The sequence below is a fragment of the Perissodus microlepis genome, chromosome 9 (assembly GCF_051167445.1).
Source record: "Perissodus microlepis isolate ML-2025 ecotype Zambia chromosome 9, ASM5116744v1, whole genome shotgun sequence".
In the NCBI taxonomy this organism is placed as follows: Eukaryota; Metazoa; Chordata; class Actinopteri; order Cichliformes; family Cichlidae; genus Perissodus; species Perissodus microlepis.
This window is the reverse complement of record NC_140469.1, coordinates 27,771,786-27,786,437: the sequence shown is the minus strand read 5'-3', so window position 1 is coordinate 27,786,437 and position 14,652 is coordinate 27,771,786. Positions and strand designations below refer to the sequence as shown.

General features: G+C 38.9%; 2 protein-coding genes and 1 pseudogene across 3 annotated transcripts in view; 2 read left to right on the top strand and 1 right to left on the bottom strand.

The window, feature by feature from the left end:
• Positions 1-955: 955 nt before the first annotated feature.
• Positions 956-14,652, top strand: part of LOC146380667 (uncharacterized) — a 24,918-nt gene continuing 11,221 nt past the window's right edge. Inside the window, exons 1-3 of the mRNA XM_084940222.1 lie at positions 956-1,046; positions 7,726-7,828; positions 8,895-9,491. Of these exons, the coding sequence (XP_084796348.1) occupies positions 7,811-7,828; positions 8,895-9,491 (615 nt within the window). The 5' untranslated portion in view covers positions 956-1,046; positions 7,726-7,810. The remainder of the gene's footprint in view (positions 1,047-7,725; positions 7,829-8,894; positions 9,492-14,652) is intronic.
• Positions 1,068-3,876, top strand: LOC146380669 (uncharacterized; annotated as a pseudogene). The gene is made up of 2 exons (XR_014801353.1): positions 1,068-1,528; positions 2,223-3,876. The product of XR_014801353.1 is annotated as an uncharacterized LOC146380669 (transcript).
• Positions 3,936-5,039, bottom strand: LOC146380668 (uncharacterized). The gene is made up of 3 exons (XM_084939952.1): positions 4,901-5,039; positions 4,641-4,753; positions 3,936-4,445 (listed from the first exon to the last, which is right to left on the bottom strand). The coding sequence occupies exons 1-3, from the start codon at positions 5,037-5,039 to the stop codon at positions 3,987-3,989; spliced, it is 711 nt and encodes a 236-aa protein (XP_084796078.1). The 3' UTR covers positions 3,936-3,986.

The window sequence follows — 14,652 nt, the reverse complement described above, 5'->3', positions numbered from 1 at the left end:
CATGAGAACAAATGATCTGCCAGATGATTCTGTTTCTCCGCAGGAGCAGAGTCTGAAGTCTGGAGATTGGATGTTGATAAGGCCATGGAGACGAAGTGCTCCGTTCTTACTGGAGGTTTTCATAGAAAGTATAGAGAATAACACCCTCCCTCCTACTCTTACTCAGGGTCTCATAACACTTATTCCAAAGCCAAACAAAGACTTACTTCTTATTGATAATTGGAGACCCATCTGTCTGCTCAATAATGACTATGGGATTATGGCTTTAGTACTTGCTAACAGAATTAAAGAGTTCTTGGATACAATTATGGATGAGACACAATCAGGCTTAATGAGAAATAGACACATTTCTAATAACATTAGACTGGTTTTAGATCTACTTGATTACTCTGATTTGGTATCTGACAATAGCTTCATTCTCTTCCTGGATTTTTAAAAGTATTTTGATACAATTGAACATCAATTTATTTTCCACTCTTTGAAAAAATTGGGCTTTGGATAATTTTTCTGTAAAGCTTCAAAACCTTGTACACGAATGGCAATAGCTCAATTAAAATGATTAAGACTCCACCCCAAGATTTGACCTGTTATACAAGGAATCACCATAGCTGATAAGGAGCTCATCATCAGCCAGCTAGCTGATGACACCACTCTTCTTGAAGAATGCAAATCAAATCCGTCTAGCCCTTAGTGTTATTAGTGATTTCTCTGAGGCATCTGGTTTATGTCTAAATCTAAAAAATGTGAATTGCTAGCAATTAAAGACTGCACTGCAAATGCTATCTGCAACATTTCTGTTAAACAAGAAGTCACATACCCAGGACTGTTAATATCCAAAGACCAAAAGTCAAGATGCTCGTCAAACTTAAAAAAAAAAAAAAAAAAAGGTACGTTCTAAATGAAGCTTCAGACGTCACTAATCACGTGACTCTGGCCAAACGAATCAAGCCTCGACACAGTGCTTCTGAAGCAGCGTGTTGATTTTTCTGACGCACGCACCGGAGTGTCAGCTTCAAGCGGACCATCACTACCTCTCACATCTAAAGGTAAGTGCCAAGGTAACTTTGAACTGAGTTCAGTCAATCTTGAGTTTTTCAAAGTTTTCTGAGTGAAGTTTTCTGTTGCTCTCTGTGAGAGAAGACCGTTAAAGGCGAGGCTCTCCAGAGTGTAGCAAAACAGGAAACCACAGCTGGGTGTGTGTAAGTGTGCAAACGAATAGATTAGAAGTGCAAGTGAGCCACGAGTATAGAAAGGTTAAGTTTCGTGAGTTGTTTTTCTCACCACTAATCACGCGCTCAACACTCTACACATACTTGCATCACACGCGCTCTCAAGCATCAGTATCCGGTCGTTCAGTGATGACGCAACGAATCCTACTTCCGGGCCTAAACGCTCCCGTGTTCAATATGCCGCAATGCTGTGTTCCTCGTTGTTTTAACCAATCTGGCTCAAAACAACAGTCTAATCTGCCATTTTACCGGTTTCCTTGTGAAAAGAGAGAGAAGAGGAAGTGGCTGAAGTTGATAAGGTATGTTACAACTCGTAAGTGAATGAATAAATTTGTAAGATAAGAGCAAGTGGGCTCTTACTTTAGTTAGCTAATATAGCTAGTGATGAACAATTAAAACCCGCTACTAAAAGATAAACTGGCTTTTACGAGTAATTTTACTTATATAGACAATGGATTTTATTGTGTTTTTTTTTACTACAAAGACATTGTTGCATTTTTGAAGTCATTTTTATTTCTCCAAGCAAAGATTGAGAGCTAAGGGTCACTTCGCTATATATATGAACCTTAGTTAGCTTTCGACACTCAGAGGAATAAAAATTACGTCCAAAAAGTGATGTCTGTAAGAAAATACATTACAATCCCCAGCCTATGTGCCAGTTAATTACCAAAATAAAGACCTAACCAACAAATAGCTAGCAAAGGTTGCCAGTACTTATCTTTCTGGTAAGCTTAAAAGCAAATTAGTACAACGATGTGTAAGATTTGAATAATTCTGGTCACTGTCTGTGACCAGTCATCCAGGTCATCGTAGTCCAAGGAGCTTGGAAAGAAAAGCATCTGGACTTCTTTAAGTTTCTTGAAGCTTCTCTCATCTGGATGAAAGAAGCTTCTCTCTATTATTTATCTCTATTTTTTTTTCTATTAATCATAACTAATGGAGGGCTACCGTATGATCTGAAATTTCTCTCTGCCTTTTTAAACACTTCCACAGACGTGAAAACTTCACCCCAAACTGCAACTCAAGAGTCTGCAGTTGGCACTTCCCTCAAGGAAAAGCTGCGGGGCCAACAAGATTTGCATGGAACGACGGGAAGTCTTTTCAGTTCCCAGATGACCACAACCCTGTTAGAAAAAAAAAGAAAAAAGAGCAGGTCCCAGCTGTTGGTGAAAATCAGAGTGAAAGATCAGATGAGCTACATCATTCCAACAATGCAGATACACAGACAGCTACTGCAAGTTCCACAAGTTCTTCCAAAAGTCTTCTGGTGCTAGAGATTCAGAATGACATGCTAAGAATAGAGAATGAAAAACTTAAAAAACAAATAGAGAAGCAGAAGCAGACTTTCTCATTCAGTCAAATATCTGACAATCCTGAAAGGGTCCAGTACTATACTGGATTGCCTGATGCTGCTTCTGTCCTGTTTTTAGAAGCGCTTCTTTCCAGATTTGATCTTAAATATCATTCTGATTGGACTGTCCAAATGATGCCCCTAATTGACCAGTTATTTCTAACCCTGATGAAGCTCAAACTTAATTTTGGTCATGCAGACCTTTCAACAAGGTTTAACTGCAGCAGAGCCACAGTAACTAATATTTTTACAATTGTTAGTGCACTGTATGACATTTTGTATGTTGGCATGCTGGAAATCAACATTCCCTCGAGAGCCAAGAATTAGACATCGCTGCCAGATTGCTTCCAACCATTTCCTAACTGCAGGATTGTGCTTGACTGCACGGAAGTTTCTGTTTCTAACACAGAGAGACTTGACACACAAAGTCATTTGTACAGCCAGTACAAAGGACGGACCACACTAAAGGCTCTAATTGGTGTGGCTCCTAATGGTGTAATAACCTTTGTAAGCAACTTGTACGGTGGAAGTGCCTCAGATAAGGCCATAACAGCGTGGAGTACTGCAACATCTACAACCAGGTGACATGGTCATTGCAGATAAGGGCTTCACAATTCGGGACATCCTACCAGAAGGGGTCTCACTGAACATTCCGTCCTTCCTCACCAACGGACAATTCACACAGGAGGAAGTGAACAACAGGAAGATTTCCTGTGCAAGAATACATGTAGAGCGTTCCATTCAAAGACTGAAACTTTTCTCAATTTTGCATCACATCCCACATCAGTTAAAAAAAAATATTAATAAGATCTTGAAAGCATGTGTGTGTCTTACAAATTTACAAACACCTATTCTCCGTGAAATTGAATAAATTATACCTGTGAGAGTTCAGAGGTAAAAGTACATTGTGTCATTTTTTTCACTACTTGTGGACCAGAAAATACAACTGTTGAATAAGTTTACTTTTATTATTTATAACTCCTAAGTGTTCTGGATTGTTTTATGTGTATACTCAGGATGTTACATCATAAAAACAACTTAGTTGCATAGTTTCAAATTGAGAATGGTCTCATTTGTGATTCGTAAAATGTTTTACTCTGTTTTTATCAATGGCTTGTTACATTTTTCATTCCATTCCAGCTTCCTGATTACTGCCTAGTTTTCTTGCTAAACATTTTCAATTAAAATCAAGAATTCCAGATACATGTGTTACTCTTTATTTTCAGGAACAGTTTGTCCAAAACATATTATTTTTTCAAATCAAAAATTAATATAATTTAAGAATTTATCTGAATATATTTACAAAGTTACAATGACAAAAAATGTACAATTTACAAATATTTACAAATAGTTTTAAAATTAACTATAAACATTTGGACTGATAAATTACTCATGCTGATATGAATTCAAAGCTGCGATAAAATATGGGGCAAAAAAACTTCCCGGTAGAACGTTTCCAAAGATTCAATGTTAACAGCCCAAGTTTGTTCTCTATCCACATGCAAGATGAAAAAGTCACATGGAGTCCAAACAATAAAGTGACAGCTTTTCGCCCCTGTGAGATAGAGGTTGCCCTGGATCTGATGCCAGTAGTTGTGATTCTTTTTTAATACCAGGGAACCACTTGCCTCATCCAGCTGTAGGAAAAAGTCCTTACTTTCTGCAGCCTCCAATACAGTTTTGGTTCTGGCTGACCATGGGCATTTCACCTCAATGATGCACTCATTAGAGACAGTCCCATCAGGAGAACCACCAAGCAGGCTACTGTTAGATAAAAACAGTCCCCTCTCCTTGATAGCTGCACCAGTACAGTCAGTGTACAGCTGCTTGGCCTTTGCCTCATGAAGGATCCCCCAATCACATGCCTTTGGGGATGAAAATACAACTTAGTCATAAAGGAATTCTGACCACAGAATAGACAAAGTCAGGTACAGAGTATATAAAATACATTTAAAAAATAAAGTGGGGACAGTGGAGGCAAACAGTCTGATGTATGTAGTTTACAAGAGTTTACATACATGTACAATTTATACCACATGTTAAAGTAAATATCAAAGTACCTGGGAGCATTCAGGACTCAAAATCCACCCCATCCCAGTAAAACGCTGAAATTTCGATAGGGATGCCACTGCCCATTCCTTGTCCTCCTGGGTGACAGGTCTTTCGATTCCAGCTGAAAAAAAAAAATAAAAAATGCTTTTAGTAATATAAATAAATAATAATTTTAGCATATAAAACACAATGCTTTTTAAAAAGTTAAGAAAAATAATTATTATAATTATAATTAATTCAAAGAGCAAATTTTAAATAACTAACTGACCTTGTGTTGTTGATGGTGTCATCACAGACACTCTCTTGGCAGTAATTTCTTCTCCTTTGGATGATTTTACCCTCTTCCACACACATTCCACGTCAGTGCGAGAAACATTCTTCTCCACCCAAATCAACAATGCCGCCATATGATGGCACTTATCATTGCCAATCGGGCACTCACAGGAGCTGAACCTGACTGACTGACCCTCAACATGCACCTACATTGAAAGAAAGTTAATGCTTACCCTAAACATTCTAACAAACACTTGCAGCACTGCTCTGTGTACTGGTACTAGGTTAACTAGGCTAATATAACTGGTACTAGGCTAACATTACTAATTCTCCAAAACCTCCATGTTATGTAGATTTTCATCTTCGTTTACCTCCACTGTTATAGCATTGCTGTACGTGTGTGTGCTTTATGAAATACATCAGAATACAGAATATCTCATGTTTAATCGTCGGCTAGCTAGCTTACTCCTAGCTCACCTCAACATTGTAAATCTTCTTTTTCATGGATGCCTGGACACTTCCCTTTATAATTCCGCCTGGGAGAACGGTTACACTGACCACTTTACAAGAGTTGAAGGAATTAAGACCCTTTTTAACCCTAATTGGTACTTCGCTAAAGAAGGAGGTAATCGTGAACAAAGTCACTGGCTCAGCCATCGTTGTTTCTTGAGGAGCACTTAGGCCTGGAAATACCAGCAACGTCATCCGTGGCGTCTGACTGAATCAGAATCAGAATCAGAATACTTTATTGATCCCTGGGGGAAATTATTTTTTTTGTTACAGTGCTCCATTATAAACCAACATAAACCAACATTAAGACAAGACAGACAATACGCTAACTAAGAATAGTACAATATTTAGTATAGTTCCAACAGTACCCCCCCCCCCCCACACACACACACACACACACACACACACTCAATGTGCAATATCACTGATCACACTGCACCTCTCAATGCACCTGCTAGTTAGATGGCATGTATGTGTATGTATATAGATGTAAGCGTGTATGTGGAAATATGTGTGTGTATGTATGTACGGATGCATATATGTATATATACATATATGTATGTATGTGCATGTATGTTTGCAGGTGTATGTATAACTTGTACATATCTTTCTTGTGTAAATGTAAATTTGTCTGTTATTGTGTAAATATTTACGCTATTGTGTACTCCACACACATGGAGAGATATGCCAAACTGCCTTTCACTGTTCTTGTAACAGTGACAATAAAAAGCTATTCTATTCTATTCTATTCTATATACATACATACATACATACATACATACATATTAGGGGTGCAACGATACACAAACTTCACGGTTCGGTTCGATAATTGGTGTCACGGTTCGATATTTTTTCGATACAAAAAAAACGTTCATGCCTTTTTAATTTGTCATTTATTAAAATTATAAATATATATTTTAACTCAAAAGTACAGTTTTTAAATTTAATGTTGCTGAAACAACAAAGTAATAAAAAAACTAAATCTATCTGATCGAGAAATCACTCATCTTTGGAAAAGAGAGTTTATTACAGAGAAATGGCTCTTTCCAAAATAAAAACTATACTATACGCTTCTTCTGGGCTATATTCTCAGCAGCATATTAAACATATCAGGTCCCCATAAGGAGAATCATGTGCTAACGGCTGTCTAAATGACTCGGGTAAAGTTTGTAGCATGCGTGCTTGTTGTTTATATCTGCTTCCACTTGTCTTTGCACTAGAATGATGTCGGCATAAATGTGCAGTCATATTCATTGTGTTCCCACTAGTGCTGTCAGCGTTAATCTCGTTGAAATGATGTTAACGCCACAACACGGCAAATCTCCGTTAACGAGCTACCACGGATCGCCCCGTGCGTGGGGCTGGACAGCGTCAACACGTTAACGAGCTAACTGCGCTAATGCACTAGTTCCCACCAATGTAATTGAGCATTAGGTGGCACATCCGACATACTGTTTTACTTTTGTCCATGACGAGCTTACCTTCAGGGTCATACTTCACATGAAAACCAAAATAGTTCCAAACGCCAGACCTGAATTAGGGTGGGGGAGGTTCAATTTCCCATGTTGCAAGGAGAGCTTAACTTCTGTCTCGCTAGCTTGCCCTGCGCTCAGTGAATCTGCATTCGACTACTCCGACTAGGCTGCACTGTCGAGCGCAGATCCACTGAGCGCTCAACACAGACAGCATCGACAGAAGGAAAGTTGATAAAATAAATTAAAAATTTTGTATTGTTCGATACATATGCGTACCGAACCGAAAGTACTGTATCGAATGTTTCAATATCGATACGAGTATCGTTGCACCCCTAATATATATATATATATATATATATATATATATATATATATATATGTGTATATATGTATATATATATATATATATGTATATATATATATATATATGTGTATATATGTATATATGTATATATATATATATATATGTATATATGTATATATATATATATGTATATATGTATATATGTATATATATATATATATACATATATATATATATACATATATGTATGTATGTATGTGTGTGTGTGTGTGTGTGTGTGTGTGTGTGAGTGTGTGTATATATATATTGGTGTGTCAACCTACTGGGCATTTGATTCTAATAACAGGCCTCAGTCTCTCCTGCTATACTGCTAAATTTTGTATTGGTGCTCAAACCTTTTGTGTTTGTTTCCAACAAGTTTCCCACCTCGGGAAGCAAAAATGTGTTCTTTTACTTGTCAGGTGAACATATGAGACACTTTGACTCTTCAGTGCAGTGTGGAGCCTAACAAAGATCTGCTTTGTGTTACAGCTGATCAGCAGGAGAAGAGTCTGACGGAGCAGCAGAGGAACATTTTCAGCTACTTGGACTCAGCTCAGCCACTACAGAGGAAACAATGAGCTCAACACAGAAGGTGACAGACAGAGCAGGACAATATGACCGAAAATATTTATCACGATATACATTTGAAAATTTGCGATAATGATATAACTGACGATATAATTGACGCGAGACAAAATACTTTACAACTCCACAACTTTATTAGTGCAAAAAATCCCATCAATGTATTTTCACTTAAACAAACAGATGTTTTTTATGTGTATTGAAGTTATATGAAAATTTAACAGTGCAAATGCAAATTCCTTGCTGACAGTTTAACCAAAAGGCATTTCCAGTGGAAATTGGCCAACATTTGCCTTTTTCTTAATGTAAAAAAACCCCTCAGGTTGGGTCTAACCTCAGACCCAACAGGTTTCGATAAATTTTCGATCTTTTGATTGATAAACTAAAATGTTATTGATTTTCACCAGCTGCTCTGTGCTCGATGAAAAGTTACCTCACATCTCTAGTTTTCACAAACGATCTGCAACTCGGCGTTACCATAAATCACCACCTTTCATGGTCTCAGCACATCGACTCTGTTTTTAAGAAAATGGGACAAGGCATAGCTATGGATATGAAATGCTCTTTCTGTATCACTTCTTCAATTATGAAAGATGTCATTAATGCACTAGTAATGTTTCATCTGGAGTATTGTTCAATCATTTGGTCAGCAGCTAATAAGACAGATCTTAACAGACTTCAGTTAGTCCAGAATAAGGCGTCCAGATTAGATGTTCATACTATACTAATTAAAAATGGACCGATCCTCGCCTCACAAAACGGCCTACTTGGCGTAACCCAGCTTTGCTTATCAGAGAAGTAAGTGTCACTCGATAGAGCGGCTGTTGTCTGCGAGATCTGTCGGCGAACTGGTGGAGCATTTGGAGCCTCACTACATGCTTCCAAACCGCAGCATTTTTAATCTTAATCTTTTCCATACTGAGGCAAAAAGGAAGCGATAAGAGACCTTTAAGTTGTTTGGTGCCACACTCCACCTTCAGGTTTAAAACTAGTGTTAATGGAGGGAGTTTGAAGGTTGAGTTTGTTCCACGACTGCATTTCACTCACTGCCTCTGTTTGTATCTCTGTCACTGCAGGACCAACATGGAGCGAGAAGTCAGCGCTCTCAGGAGGCCGACAAACCTCACAGAAGAAAGAGAGAGAAAACATACACCTGTGACGAGTGTGGGAAGGGTTTTACTTTGAAGGGTTCACTAAAACAGCATCAGGTCATCCACACTGGAGAGAGACCGTTCAGCTGTGACTTGTGTGGAAAGTCTTTTTCCTGGAAGCGTTCCCTAAAAACACACCAACTCATCCACAATGGAGTTAAAGCGTACAGCTGTGATCAGTGTGGCAGAGCTTTTACTCACAGTAGCAGCTTACAGAGTCATCTAGTGACCCACTCTGGAATTAAGGCATACACCTGTGACATTTGTGGAAAAACTTTCAGCCAGAGAGGGCACCGAAATATACACCTACGCATTCACACCAGACGTGATGTGTACAGCTGTAAACAGTGTGGCAAAGAGTTTACAACAGACGCAAACTTACAAAAACACATGTTTACCCACACTGAGGGACGACCTTATAAATGTGACCTGTGTGAGAAGACTTTTAAAGCTCCACGTTACCTGAGACAACACCAACAGATCCACACCAGAAAGAGACTCTACAAGTGCAGTTACTGTGAGGTATGTATTTATATTGTTATCTTGTCATTTTAGCCTGACTGTTTGGAACAACTCTGCTCATTAAACTGTGTTAGCATGTTAGCAATTCTACTGCATGGAAAAGCAGCTCTGAGTGATTATTCAGATTTTCATGTCAGTTATGATTTTAGTATTACTGTAGTATTATGGTGGTAGTATTGTATTTATTGCAGCCCAGTAAACTGAGTGTGTTAACTGAAACAGTCAAATGTAATTGGACGTCTGCAGAGATGCTCTTTATTTCAGGCGACGTTCAGGATAAAAATGTTGAAGGACTCACTTACACTGTCTTTGTGTCTTTGTTTAGAAGCAGAGCGACACAGATGGATCCAGTTCTCAACCCTGTCATCACTGTGGTGGTGGGAAAGACTTTCGTTGTGACCTCTGTGGAAAAACTTTCAGTTGGAAAGCTGACCTAAAAACACATCAACGTAGACACACTGGAGACAAACTAAAATACTGCAAAGAATGTGGGAGAAGCTTCACCACATCAGGTGACTTAAAAAAACATGAACTGATTCACAGTGGGGTTAAAAAGCACCTCTGTGATCAGTGTGGGTCATCCTTCACCACTGCAGGTCAGCTTAAAACACACAAACGAGTTCACACAGGAGAGAAACCATACAAGTGCAGACACTGTGACAAAAGCTTCTCATGTTCAGGTCATTGTAACAGGCATGAACGTACACACATGGAAGGAAACTACAGCTGTGACCAGTGTGACAAGAGCTTCAGGAATCTCAGTTCATACTTCGAACACAAACGATCCCACGTTACTAATAAACTGTTTCACTGTTACCAATGTGCCCAAACATTCACCTCATTGTTTGCTCTGTGCAAACATCAGCGTGATCACTCAGGGCTGAAATCACTCCCATCACTGGATCACAGTGAATCCGAAGACACAATTTTTTCTGAAACCACCTGAAAGAAAAACTATTTTTCTTGCTTTATGTAGTGTGGAAGTTTTTAATGTTTCTTTCATCTGTGATGTTCTTGAATGTGTTGACATGAAGATGGTACAAATAAACTGTCCTTTTAGCTTTAGCTCCTAAATTATTCATTATTTATGGATGTAGCACAGCAGCAGTTTCTTGATTAACACATGGAGGGCTCGGGATCTGATGGTAAATAATGTTTTGTGCCCTTGTACACATCATACAGCTCAGCTGTTCCACAGATGTCAGGTTTACACAGTGGGATGGTTTGTAAGAACGCAGCTCTCCTGTGGATAAAATCCTTACTCTTAGCCTCAGGACCTCACACAGTCCCATCAGGTTCGGTCAGAAGATTTATACCTTTTTCATTTCTATATGATTCTTCTTGCATCTAAACAAAGATGATTATAATGATGATGAGTCATTTACAGTGTTGGGACTAACGCGTTATTAAGTAACGCGTTACAGTAACTACGTTATTATTGTGGTAACGAGCACGGTAACTAGTTATTATGCCAAAATCAGGAACGCGTTACTTGTTACTGGGATTTAGATAGGCTCGTTATTCGTTACTTCGTGTGGTGGCTATCATGGAGCTTCCACAGATTCAGTAACATTAGCAAGTGGTGGAGGCCAGCAGGTGGATGAGAGAAAGGGGAGGCAGGAGGAGAGACCCGAAGCGGCCGCCCGTCCGAGAGTGTCAAGTGAACTGAACTTCAGGCAAGAAGTTATGACCTGCAGTCTATCTGGGTCAGATATAAACCAAGTTTAGTTGGAGTTTATTTTCGTTATGCTGACTTTTTCCTACTGCGTGCTAGCTAGCATGACGGGGTTTCTATACAGCTGGGTGGGTGCTATGTTACTGATGTTGAACTTTATTTTGTTCATAAGGTTAATTATTAGAGTTGCCAACCGTTCCCTAAAAAACGGAATCGTCTCATATTCAGAGAAATTATTACGCGTTTCGTATTTAGGTGAAAAGGAACAGTTTGTCCCGGACTTCAGCTACAATGAAAAAGACACAAAGCTGGAGTTATTCTGTGTCTTTGCTGCACAGCTGCCTCTTCTTCTCTCATTCTCTCCCCTCCCTCTCCTGTTTCTACTTCAATCATGAAACTGATCAATGATCAGCTGATCGGATTTTCCCTCTTGTTTATTTATCGTCTGCTTTGCGCCAGAAAGAGGAAACCAGCGCATGTCGCGCTAAACAACAGCAGCACGTTTGATCAGCTGTTGTTAGAATTTATTTAATATTACTTTCTAGTATCAGCTGATGTTTGCTGGAGCCACAGCTGTAAAGCTGCTGGTCATGATATCGGTTTGGTTATCTGGTGAGTGGGAAACATGAAGATGAAACCAGGAGATGTCCTTACTGAATCATCAGAGCTAAACAGGTTTACCTTTTAGACGACATGAATGAGTTGAAGGGACGTTATGAACTGTTTCTGAGAGACAAATAACACCAGGATCCTTTTCTAAGTAGCTGACAGCTGGTAACTGTGCAGGGGCGGGTCTAGCAAAATTTTGCCAGGGGCCCAGGTAGGGCATTAACAGGGAAAGGGAGGCACAAAGAAATACTTTTCTTTCTTATTCTCATTTAAAATGTCTCGCTTTTAACAAATAATTATCTGAATCTTACAACAAACGTTTTCATCTGATGTAAAATGTATAGAAATCTATTATTGTACATAGTAATTTTTTTAGGGTCCCATCATAATTTCTTTAGAAGTAGCTAAGTACTGTATATGATGCCAGTATTTTCCCACATTTTCTAGATACTGTACCAGTACTGTGTGTAAAATGCCATCAAAAAGTCAATCAAGTTTTATTATTTCTGTCTCCTTTCACTTTTTAAAGGTTGCCATGTTAGAAAAAATATTTTGCCCTGCCATGCTGTTTATTGATGTGGCAAATGAATGGTTTATGAAAATATATCTAAATCTGTCATCAGTAATCAGTAATGATCATGTCTCACCTCTAGTCTTCTCTGTCTTAATTTCAGGTTTTCACCATGTGTTGTAGATAGTTCAGGAGGTTAACTCGACCAAGCAGTCTACTTTCGGGTACTGTTTAGAATACCAGAATAGGGAGGATGGTGTAGGCTTAGGTTTATTAGATTGATACATATATACCAACAAGACAGTGTACATCACTGTCACAACAGCGTTTGTTTTCATTCAAAGGCTTTATGGTTTTTCCTATAATACCTGGTGGGCCGGTCTCTAGTCAAAATGCCCGGTGTTCCAGATCTACTGGCGTTTAGATCAACTGGCGTTGGTCAAACAGATGTGTGGCAGTCTTGCATTTCAGGAGCTGCTACCGACAAACCAGCAAAAAAAAACGCCAAATGTGTCATCTGTGACACTTGTGAGGTTATCCCAAACACACTCCGTCAATCTTGATGCCGTTGAACAACAAAATGTTGAAAAATGTTGCGGGTTTACCTGGTGATATCCTCATGCGCGACGCGATCGCGAAAACAGCAAACAATTAACACCACGTCGATGTTGTTCACAGGACAGCAAGAGTAAATGATCGGGAGACTCTTGTCGTCGTTATCGTTCCCCCTCGCACGTTTTATTTCTCCGGTTTCAGCGTTTTTGCTTCACAACTAAAGCGTGCAGTTTACTTTGTGCACTAACATGGACTCGAATCAACCAGCGCCACCTCTGGCCAAGTGCCACCGCCTACAGCCAGATCAACTTGTGACACACATCTGTACCACGTTTGAATTCGTTTCAAGCACAACACATTTGTACCTTTCAATTGTGTCTGTTTGTGAAATAATGCCACTAATATTGTGAAATATTAGTGTCATTTCATTCATTTCAAAGGTTTATTTACATGACGCACAAACAGACACAATCTATTTTTCTGGTGTGCTGTAGGTTATTGTTATGTACTACATTTGTTACTCATTTATGAAGCACAGTACATGTTTCGTACTTGTAATTACCGGTACTTGTACATATACCTAAAAAGTTATGCAAATATGTACCCATAACTTGTTTTTCAAAATATTAATAAAAGGGGTGTGTCTCCAAACAGCCATCTCTTTCCTGACAATTCCCTTTGTGCATATTCTCTTACATATGATAAGTCAACATTGAAACACCTGCAGCTTTTAGTCAGGTGCGGCTAATGTATGTACAAAACAGGATTTTCCCCTGATTTTAGCTTGTCCCGTACTTCAGCTAGAATGGGGGAAAAAAGACTCTGGAGTTAGTCTGTGTCCTTAAGCTGCAGCTGCCTCTTCTTCTCTCATGTTTTCTAAGTAGCTGACAGCTGGTAACTGTGCAGGGGCGGCTCTAGCAAAGCTTTGCCAGGGGGCAGGTAGGGCATTAACAAGAAAAGGGAGGCACAAAAAATACTTTTCTTTGTTATTTCATTTAAAGGACTAACTTTTAATAAATAATTATCTGAATCTTACAACCAAAGTGGTCATCTGATTAAATGTATAGAAATCCATTACTGTATATGGTAACTATTAAGTCTAATTTACACCCTGGTAAGCTATAGTCCTTTTTCCTTTGGGAAGGTACCATCTGTGCAGTCTGCAATTCTGTTGAAGAAAGATGGTGAATCTATTTACCGTAATTGTCGGGCCGATTTTTTGTCCCAGTCCAGCCCTGGCTGAGATGATGATTAAGTTTAACATTTTCTACAATATTGACAAAGCACTTTAAGCACAAGATTGTTAGCTAATAATTTAGAAATGAATATTGTCTGTATGGACTGCAAATTCCCCCCCAAAGAAGTGCACATGTAAAACTGCGGTGTTAAACGATGCGGTTGAAAAATTTGTGTGTGCCTAACTTTTGTGCGCCCATGGCAAAAAGTTAGTCTAGAGCCCTGTAAAGAGTTCTTGGACACAATTATCGATGAGACACAATCAGGCTTACAAGGAATCACCATAGCTGATAAGGAGCTCATCATCAGCCAGCTAGCTGATGACACCACTCTTCTCAAAGAATGCAAATCAAATCCGTCTAGCCCTTAGTGTTATTAGTGATTTCTCTGAGGCATCTGGTTTATGTCTAAATCTAAAAAATGTGAATTTCTAGCAATTAAAGACTGCACTGCAAATGCTATCTGTAACATTTCTGTTAAACAAGAAGTCACATACCCAGGACTGTTAATATCCAAAGACCAAAAGTCAAGATGCTCGTCAAAAAAAAAGGAAAGTACGTTCTAAATGAAGCTTC

What these genes read in the sequence shown, in the direction of transcription:
- LOC146380668 (XM_084939952.1), bottom strand. Translation starts at nt 5,039, where the DNA reads ATGGCGGCATTGTTGATTTGGGTGGAGAAGAATGTTTCTCGCACTGAC. An exon ending in GACACCATCAACAACACAAG is followed by an intron (nt 4,754 to 4,900) that starts GTCAGTTAGTTA and finishes TTTTTTTTTCAG; the next exon opens with CTGGAATCGAAAGACCTGTC. An exon ending in TGAGTCCTGAATGCTCCCAG is followed by an intron (nt 4,446 to 4,640) that starts GTACTTTGATAT and finishes TCATCCCCAAAG; the next exon opens with GCATGTGATTGGGGGATCCT.